Source organism: Echinococcus granulosus, assembly GCF_000524195.1.
Source record: "Echinococcus granulosus chromosome Unknown EG_S00047, whole genome shotgun sequence".
In the NCBI taxonomy this organism is placed as follows: domain Eukaryota; kingdom Metazoa; phylum Platyhelminthes; class Cestoda; order Cyclophyllidea; family Taeniidae; genus Echinococcus; species Echinococcus granulosus.
In genome coordinates, this window is record NW_020170427.1 from 451,975 (window position 1) to 462,557 (window position 10,583).

At 42.9% G+C, this 10,583-nt stretch overlaps 1 protein-coding gene across 1 annotated transcript in view; it reads right to left on the reverse strand. All coding sequences in view use genetic code 11, as the record gives it.

The window, feature by feature from the left end:
* EGR_05882 (tensin-related protein) overlaps positions 1-9,544 on the reverse strand; it is a gene marked incomplete at both ends in the record, with an annotated part of 11,766 nt that extends 2,222 nt beyond the window's left edge. The window contains 6 exons of the mRNA XM_024495131.1: positions 3,473-3,700; positions 4,974-5,278; positions 7,706-7,876; positions 8,095-8,169; positions 8,699-8,779; positions 9,500-9,544. Of these exons, the coding sequence (XP_024350477.1) occupies positions 3,473-3,700; positions 4,974-5,278; positions 7,706-7,876; positions 8,095-8,169; positions 8,699-8,779; positions 9,500-9,544 (905 nt within the window). The remainder of the gene's footprint in view (positions 1-3,472; positions 3,701-4,973; positions 5,279-7,705; positions 7,877-8,094; positions 8,170-8,698; positions 8,780-9,499) is intronic.
* Between the last annotated feature and the right edge of the window lie 1,039 nt (positions 9,545-10,583).

The window sequence follows — 10,583 nt, forward strand, 5'->3', positions numbered from 1 at the left end:
AGTGATAAATTTGCACAGGTTATCTCTAATTCGCTAACTTCTAGGCCACCTTCCCTTCAAATGCCTACTTCAATAAGCCAACTTCATTTATGAATGCCCCAAGCATGTGAATGAGCATGCTAGGCCCTAAAACGCTCCAGATCGGAAAACTGGCACTAACACCATTTACCCATGCCCGGTCAATCAAAAATCGTACCACTGAGGGCTGAGCACAGCTTGTGTTCGAACTGGCGTTTGTGACTAAAACATGTCACTGTCCCAGCTGACTCATACCTGTCTGACGAAAAAGGACATCGTGCTTCTGGTGTGGGTAGTTGCCTTGATGAGTAAGGTACACGGTGATACCACCAGAGTCCCGTTACCGATTATAACATCCCAACTTTGGTTTTCTTCTCCGTGTCATGGCGCCCTTCCGCGCCTGTAGCAGCCCAGTTCTTCAAGAATAAGCCCTCCTCCATACCGGCATGCCTTAGAGCGCCTTCAGGGATGACTCGAGATGCTACCCTAGTGGCAGCGGTAAGTGAATAAAAAAATTGGAACTTGATGAATCGATACCAGTGCCAAAACTTGACAGAAGAAGGTAAATGATATGAAGTTGCCACTGGAAAATTGAGTTTTATTCCACCAAGATTTTAACACATTGAAATAGGCGAATCTGGTTCCACCTCCAGACCTCCCCTCAAGGGCAAATTAGATGCTGCCTCCTAATGTTACCCCTACTCAACGACCCCAATGAACTCTACTATTTCTACGACTATGTGTGTAGCAATAAAAGCTGATGCATCAAAAGCGTGAAAAAACAAATGAATGAGTAATGATAGCACTGTAACGGTCCGCAGTATTTCAATTGTGAAAATGTGGCAGGCTTTAGATTCCAAATTATCGCTGTTCTGCGGAGGGAATAGACATCAAATCTGCCTTGTAACGAGGTGCATTTTCAAGAAAAGTGGGCCAGCAAAGTAGGCTGACCAATGAAGATTAAGAGAGGAGGGAAGAGTAGAGGCATGGAGACCAGACTGTCACCCGCTCCCTCGCTTGTGCGTGCGTGGGTGCGTGGGCGCGCGGGTGCGCGCGTTCATGAGTCACGATGCTTACGTTTGCGGGTGTTCCGGTAATGCGGAACAACACAACACCCAACAGACCTGATGTGTGCATGTACTATTCACGACAACAGTTGAAAGTTTAAGGGTGTGTGTGGGTGTGTTTACGCAGTCTGAAGAAGTCGAACAACTGTGGTGTACACTCCTGGGGTCTGACTGAAATGGATGGATGTTCTATTTACGGCATGGCCGAGAAAATAGAACGAAATGGTCAAAGGCCTTCAACAGATTGGCACAGTGTCTACACTCGATTCTGTTATAAAGAAGAGTTGTGAGAACTGCTACTTCCGGATGCTATTCTTGTGTCGATGGAAAACAAGATCGGGTCCGACAATGTAAATCAGCAATGAATTTGTATTAGGGAATGATGGCAAGAGTACGGTTAACCACATAACTGATGTTGTTTACACCAGGATCTATGGCTACTGAACCAAAACAACACCTTTAGAAGCTAGGCAAATCACATTGCGTAGGAATCCTGCGAACTGTTTGGAACGTAGAATACATGTACATTCAGATAGAAGAAAGGTGGCAGCTTTCTCTCCACCTGAAAAAATGAAGTACCGAGACAGAAATAAAACTCAATTGCGCCTTCTATCCTGTGTAACGCAAAGCGAGACTTAGGGTAAAAACGGGTTAACTTGGCAAGGTCACTGCGCTTCGAGAAAAATAGGCCCGATTTGAGTAAAAAACAATCATAAAAACTAAAATCAAGTGAAAAGCACTTTTCAGCTTGCATCAGCCTACAAGTGAGCTTGTGGCACGTTCATTTACCTTTATTAAGCCATCGGTCTTAGTGAATTTCAGGGAAGGAAACAATGAGGAAGGGAGATTGTGAAATCTCCTGGGAAATCAAATTTTAAATTACCGATGTGATAGGAACCGACAGAACGCGAGCTCTTTAGTCTTCGTGGGCTTCAGTCACCATCATAGTGGCATGGCTTTCCTTCATGCCACTTCTGCTGACAGTTCACCGACCCTCCTGTAAACTTACGATTCAACTATAGTGCCTCCAAAAGAGGCCTAAACTACATTAACGAAAGCGCTTTTGGGTTTGAAGCAATTGATTTATCAGTTTAGCAATGGACGAGTTAAAAAGGCGAGATCACCCATAACACAGGGTGATCAAGTTTACGTCCGACTTGGACAAGGTCAGCCAAAGGAGATGGAAAGCTCTACAAAGCGAAGAATGATTAATCCAAAATAAGTGAATCTCGTCACCGAGACAGGCGCAAAAAGGTCACTCTATTCCCCAAAATCGACTGAGTTAAAACCCCTGCCCCCAAGAGGGCTCTACGCTCACTGCGAAAAGAAATTGAGAACTCTCCAACAGTTTTCTTTCAGAAGGAAAGAGATTATCTGTCTACCAAAAATACGCAGTGAATACGGTCAAATGTCAAGAGGCATTAGGACGAAACATTGCCTTCTACGCTGTTGACCAGTGAGGAAGAAGGAAGAGGGAGGAAGAGATTCTAAGCTAACGAAGGCGACGAAGCGTAATAGAATACGTTTACAAAAGGAAACGAGAATGCACACAAATTACGGTTGAATTCAGGCGCCTGTAAAAAAAACGCTTTTCCTTTCGTCTTGTAGGAGTGAGTTTAGTATGTAGGTAAAAGCGCGAGTGTGAAATATGATAGCTAGCGGCCAGCACCGAAACATAAACCGTGACAAAAAACACTAATTTCCAATCCGGTGTCTCGGTTCATCGGTGCAGGTAAGATCCAAGTCTGGGCGGTCGATCAGACCTATTAATGTGTACCGGAGCGGCAATTATTTGGATGTCCCTCGAATGTGTAAATTCGGTTTCAATGAGGCGGAGCCGGTACGTAAGTTCACTCTATGTTTTCCCTTTCAAAAGTGAACAATAAAATCAAAATTCCACATGCCACTTGATTCAGATAGCTAAATGCTAAGGGCAGTGACAAGGAAAAGAATGAATAATAAATGCACAAACACTAGTCCTCAGCGCCGATGAAGCATTCGCGTTTATTTTTGATGACGATAATTTCAGATCAGAGTCATGGCTAAGAAGAGTTGATGGACAAAATCATATTTAGTAGTTTCATTTAATATCTACACAAACAAAGAAATGGACAATTCCAAGATTAGCAGGCTCACAAATCTATGAAACTTGTTTTACACATTAGGGCTTGAAACAGTATCACACAAGGGTAAAGTTATCATATCGCAAGGTTTCAGGGGACTTTACTGAACCTTTCTTCTAACCATTTACACCATTAACGATATTAACAAGGCAACTACGGGAGCCTAGTGACACGATAAGACCCCAAAGATCATATTGGCCGTGATGAATAAATCACCACAAATATGAAAGTAATGAGTCCACAGAGGGGTCAAAGACAACTTACTTGTGTGATTTACCACGTTTGTCGGGCGTAGGAGTGACAGTATCTTTAAGGGGATGACAGCAATGCGACTGGTTGGATGAGGTAAGACCGGGACGAAGGGGCAGTCTACCAACACCCTGACCACAATTCACATTTCTCTCCTCGTCTGCATCGTCAGCTTCATCATCGTTATCTGAGGTGTCTTGGAGGGAGCGCGGTTTGACACCTCGGGGTGCTGATTCCGAAGAGCTGGATGTGGGGAGAGAATAATCAAAGTGCCTCTATACTGCTGCACCATAACTGACTGTTTGAGACTATACGCATAAAAGGAGGTACTGTTGAAGATCACTTCCCATTATCATCTAGCACCTGTCAGAATACGATTTTAAAGGATATAATTTTCGCTTCAAGCGCTGTTGAAAAGAAACAATGTGAAATATAGTTTTGATAAATGACGTTAAAGGCAGAAGTCATCGATCAGTAAGAGGAAAAAGCAAAGGAGACATAAATATTGTCCAAATCTATCCATTCACCCACCTTAACTGGTGGTTGTGGGCGAAAAAAATGGGACATAAAGCGATTCCTAGTAGATGGTTAGCTCTATAGCAAGATAAGGCGCAAATTTTCACCATCGCGATGCAAATTTTCCCAATCCGCCTATCCTATTGCAAAAATCCTCCTTGATTCTAAAAGTATGCAGTGGTAGATTTTAAAGGAAGAAATTTACCAGGAATCCTGATAAGATTGGGAAAAAGAGACGAAATTGCATCATAACTACATTGGAGGTTGAACTGAAGAGGGTAATGCAAAATTTGATGCTTAAGTCAAAAACTTAACGAGCAATGAAACATAGGTATGCATTGTTTAAGTATCAAAGTAGCTGAAAGGCTTGAAAGGTAAAGCAAGGCCGAAGTTGAAACACCGCTGCAATACCTAATTGTCAGTCTAAACTGTCAGTCAGAAACACAAAAAAACATTTGTCCGTTTCGTGTAGTAAGGCAGTGACTTACACCGGAAAGTGATCTGCTTCAAAAGTAAATAGGTCAAGAGTCACAATGCTCTTGATCCTACCGTAAAAAAATTCCACCACGGCTATTCTGAGAGCCTCAAGAAAACACCGAGGGAATCTAAAACAGGTCTCCAGTGGCTGCCTTTCATCAAGCTTTAGAGATTTTAGTAAAAGTGGAGATCACTAATGAAGAAAACCATCAAGTACCGATCCTAATTCTAGATGCCTTTAAGCCATTCGTACTACTTTTAACCACGACAAAATTGAAGAATAGAGCAACACAGCCACAGGAGGGACTTCACTTCAGACCCAGTTCGGTAGCGAGGTATTCAGCCAAGTCAATTTTGCATCAAAAGGTGGTGAAATAAGGGGAGTGGGGAATAAGGTGAAGAGAAATAGATAAAGGTCAATGAATGCTTTATCTGACTGTTCTTGATCGCAAGTATATATGAAGACTGATTTGGGAAGAGCGAAGTGCACCTCCCGAAAATAAGCGTAAAAGAGAGGGATCACCTCAAACCCGAGTCGGCGGCGAGATATCCAACCATGTCGATTTTCTGTCGAAAGGAGGCGGCATCTGTGGTGGCGATTCCCGAGTCCGCCTCCAGCACGGGGTTGCTCGCCACGGGAGGTGGCGGCAGAGGCGGAGGGGGGTGTTGGAGATGATGATGCGGAGAGGTGGCAGCGATCGTGGTAGTCTCTGTAGGGAGATTCGATGTCTGTGTCTGAGCCACAGCACGCCGACTCTCCAGCAGAGCGCGCTGTTGGGCGTACGCGATGCGAAACGCCTCACCCACAAGGTTATTCAAATTCTCCGCCTTAAAAGAGAAAAAAGACTAGTCAAAGCAGATTGAGGTCATAAAAAAGCCTCTCCTCTCTCCCCTCTCCATCACCACTTCGATCAGGTTTGACTGTCATTTGCGGCAGTTTTGCTTAAATCTTTAGCCGAAAGAACACACTCGCTTTTTTTCTCTCACGAAAAGGAGGAGAGTTTGCGTTTCGAGCATAAAATTGAAGGATTAGAGTTGAAGTTACACTAATTAAATAGTTGAATGTTTAAGTATAAGTCAACCAAATAACTGCACAAAGCTTCTTTCAACATTTTGGCAGTTGAAACAGTTACTAGCTGCGATTTATTAACCTTCGCCAATGGGGCACAAGCTTGCCAATTCCTCCTTTTTCCAAAAACATTCAATCTTTGGAGACAAATAGGCTAGCCGTAGCCACCTCCGTCTATCTCAAATTTCTTCCAAACTATCCATTCGACATTGAATGTGATTGTCTAACGGTGGTACCGAATAAAGGCAATAAGCCTAAAGGTAATATAGAGAATGAGGTTTGGCAGTCCCCTCCTCCCTCTCCAACGTCACGCTTGTTTCAGACGATGCTCGGACCCTTTAACATGGGGAATGCGTAAATCGGAGTGTACTACGTACACAAAGACACCAAAAATAATCAAGGATGCGATGTGGCACAGACACCATCATTACATACAACCACGTACACATGCAGAGTTAAAATAAACTTTCTCAACAGATTCAGGAGGCGGAAATACACTGCACTAGATTAGTACGGGATGATTAAATCACCGGAAAATGGGATGACTTAAACAGGGAGTGAGGGGAAGGGGGAGGGTCACGAAAAATGCCCTTTCTTCCAATTCTTCGAATTGAAATAACTGACTACGGTGAGAGTGAGGGCGGGGAGAGGAGGAAATGCCTGCCCCAAAAGTAGGGACATTTTTATGTTCAAGTTGCTCCTCTTGCGTCACTGGGGCAGCGAACTGGTCCCAAATTTTATGGGTGAGTGAATGATAGCTGTGTCCCCTCCCACAACTGAATGGTGGTAATAACACTAGCCTTGGGTGCAAGAAGGGCCGAACGATCGACCACCACGAAGTGGCTAAAGTAACGAAATTTTAAATGGTGCCTAAAGAGGAAGGCGATTCCTGGGGTTTTTTCAAACAAACAAACAAACTCAGGCGCGCTTCCGTCTGCACAAATGTGCACCGAATCAGTAACAGGTGTGGCTATTTTTCACCCACTTTTACAGTAGGAAAGTTGGAATACGGTTCAATTCATTTGTATGGAATGCTATTATGGGTAATGTCGGGGAGGAATAAAATCTTGACTAAAGAATCAATTACACAAGCGGCAGAGAGATGAACCATTATTACCTAGTTTTGAAACCAAGGTGATTCATTTCATGGAGGACTGTACCCATCAGATCATTAACACCCGCAATACCCATAACACTGATTCATAGTCGATCGCGCTAGATGACCTGAACGTGGTATATGGGTTAGAGTAATTATAAATCAAGTCAGGCGACTGATATGGTTAAACATCGCTGTCCGGAATACGGTGCCTTTTCCTACTTCTTCATCATCATCTTTTGTAGGAGCTTAGTCAGCTTATTCCAAGTGACTCAGCACCTCGCAGAGGCATTGTGCGGGCGCACCCGTACCGTATATCGGGAACAAATTGCCGGCTCGAATGATTGCAGTGCTTTTAAAATAAAAACAGAGTAAACATGAGGCCCACTGCTATGGATTGGCCTAATGAACCCAATGCGCGGATCGCGCTTTGCTATCAACCAAACACCAAAAATTTTGCCAGTGGTGATCGCGGAATATTCAGTGGAAAAATGAGTTTTATTTAGATCGCATCTGCAAAGTCCTTTGTAGTCTAATTGGAACCGAAATGGAGGGGGAAAGTCCCCATTATGGATTTAATTGTTTTCAAAGGTGATGGCTAACAATAAAGACCGCAAAAGCCTTCCAGTTACCTGAGATCAGGCATCGAAAATACACAAAATCATGCCATTCATTATATAAGAAGATCAGCTGAGAATATTCATAATTCAGCTTTTGAGAGGACCGTTGCACAAAATCCAGATACTGCCTAGATGTATGGTAAGCTCAGCAGAACATGCTAAGGATAAACCAGATTGTATTTCAACAGGATTGATTGCTGAAAATGCTGAAAAAGTGGGCAAACTGATGCTCGAACTCGGCAAAGAGTTTCGTACTATGAAGAGCTAGCCGCTCACATCGGTATCAATGAACCTATCCATTGGCACACAAGTGTACATGAGTGCGCATGAACATAGCTAAAAAGTATGCGCACTCCGTTCCTATGACAAAACAGACAAGTGGAACTACCGTTTGATAGAGTATAGCAGTGGTAACAAAGAAGGCAGAACCTACTTCTTTGGGGGTTTCGGTTACGAAGGCGTGGCAGTACTGTACATTGGGGCTGAGCTTTAGGCTCCCTAGCGAGGAAGGCGAACTGACAGCAGTCAGGATCGCAGGTGGCGTAGGAGATGCGGCGTAGGGCATGGGCCATGTGCACGCTCTGCTGAGGCAAGAGGATAAAGAAGGCAAGGAAGATGCTTAGAACGAACAGAATGATCGCCTGATATTGCAGAATGTTTGCGCTGGGAGCAATGTCAAATGAATGAGCATAGCACACAAAAACAAAGTTAGCATTGAGCAAAAAAGTGCCGTATAAACAAGTTCGCTTATCTCCGACAATTTTAGACTGTTAACCAAGCAAATTCACCTAGTTCAATGATTGCAATAAGAAGTCAAGTGTGGAAATTGTTAGGGTTTTAAAACCATTATTTCACCCACCGTCCCACTGTCATCACAGACTTTGATTCCGTGAAGGGAAATGACCAACAAGATGGGCTTACTCTGGGTGTACCCCTAAAATCAAAAGCCACAAACTCGTAGATTAATAGAAAATCAAAAGTTGGCGCTAAAGGTAGCAAATAAATGAATGGAAGATGAAATCAAGTGCCGACTCCAAAGGTTGGGGTCCTGAGGAGGAATTCAGGGACCAAAAAGTAAAAATAAGACTGAAACCTCGTTTCGTATAAGTGCATGAAACTGGAATGGGAAATACCCCCAGGGATTCCAATGAATAAATTGCCATGTTATAAAACCAGAATACGAGCTAAGCGAAAAATCAAGGTTATCCAGAGATGACCAAAGGAATACAACTGCACGAAATGGGTTGTATATGAAACATAAAACTTGACGAGATAAGTGTAAGGAAATACAATAAATTCCTAACAGGAATCCCCACGCGTCAAAAACCTTAGTGGAAAATGAAAGTAAACAAGATCACCAAGTTCACTCCTATTCATGAGTCTATAAGGACATAAGTCAACTTATATAAAACCGAGTCTTAGAATATTAGGAATAGGCCAAATAAGATTTCTATACAACTTACCCGAGCAGCCTCCAACTTTTGCCGAACGATGTCGGCTCTTTCGAAGTGAGCACTACCAGTTACGAGAAACGACCCAATATACTAACATCAATAATCGTAAAATTCAAAATATGTGTACTTCAGCTTTTCTCATGAATGAAAGACTCTCACCGTCTTCATTCGTAAACAAATGGTGATGAACTCTAGTTTCTTTTGGTTGGCATGGCGACTGAGCAGTATGCAAGTTTGCATGCATATCAGTGATACTGAAAGGTTTTCCAATGTAACCTATGACGTAGTGAGTTGTGTAAGTTAATAATTGATGTTCGGTAACGCAACGAGCGACCCGATTATATCTTGCGGTACTCCGCAGCTGTTAGCGCAATGGCCTTGAAGTTTATAAAATCGTATTTGTAAGTTTTATCAAAGCAGATGATTTGGAAAGCATGAAATGTGAGTTTCGAAGAATAACTAATCAGGTGGATTTTAAATTCGATAGTTTGTATAATACGGCGAACCGAAGTTTTTTAATTAGAAGCGGTATTGGATTCTCTGCATGAATGCCCTATTATTGAACATGTGGCTCCCATAATAGTTTTTTGCCTCATTTCTTTACTTAGCATTACTTTTGAATCGTTAAAACACAGTGCATAAGTACCTATTCGAAAACCTAAAAGTCTACTATTAATTTGACTCATTGTTTCATTGCGTTGACATCTCTACAGATAATGTAAAACTAATGAACTTCTATTCTCATATTCGCAAAGTTAGGTTGTTTATTAAACAGAAGGTTGGATAAACAGAATAGAAAGATCCACTCACCGATGTGAGTGTAGGGCTAGCTGCTTCGCGGAAAGTTTCCTTCATACAAAAGCCCTGGAATAAAATTATGCTAGCAATTTCCCCCTTATGTATCCCACTAGTACTTATTAGCTTTACAACTACCTTCTGCGCAGAATCTCATTTGCAAATCCAAGCCAGCTGTTGACAGTGGTTTAGCTCCTGAGCCTTTCCGAAGTACAGGAAGACTGAGGAGCTGCTGGCATGGTCCAAAGGCCACGCCACCCAGCTGAAATATAAAGGTGGAGTCTTAAGCGCCCACTATACAAAAACGAAGAGCTAACCAAGTAACTATCTAATCACCCACGTTCATCCATCCACACAAATTACCCATTATTCATCTAGAATAGCAAAGAGTCAACGTGCGAAAGTATCAAAAAATGTTAAAAAATATTGCAATATTCAAGAGATCATGAGTTTACGTCCTCCCACTCCACTAAGAAGTTAATGGTGCAAGAATCAAGCGGTGTTTCAGAATCCTCCACGGTGACAGGCTCAGCATCAGTGCACCGTAGATTCCGTCTGATTGCGATATTAACCCGAAGGGGAAAGAGGTCTGGTTCGGGAAGGTGCGCGTGGAGAGAGAGGTGGGGAACCGTGGCCCAGTACTCGCCCAAACAGCCGCGTGGTGCCTCTACGCCATAGCGTAGGTTGTTGGTCGTCAACACTGCGATGTGAAAGTCTACGGAGATACGCCTCAGCTCGGTAGCGACCGCTTGTAGTTGGAAGTTGGCTAGATGAAATGGAAGCAAGAAATGCGTTTGATGGTGGATGTCTGCAGCATTTCACTTTGACAGCTGTCCATGTCCAAGTTAGTTTGGTAAATTCCTTCTGCCAAGAGAAGAAGAGTGATTAATTGACTTCTACGGACTGTACTTTGAAAATTGTGAAGAACAGCCGTCTGTGAAGCTCTTAAACTACTTCGTAGGGCTTTCGGCATCAGAAATGCAATAGATGTAGAAAGTTTCAAAGAGTGTTTTAGTTGTTGACCTACCAAACAATAACAAAGTCCCATTCTTTCCCAGTTGGATGTGAGTTTGCTAATTCCACTTCTACAGCACGCGTT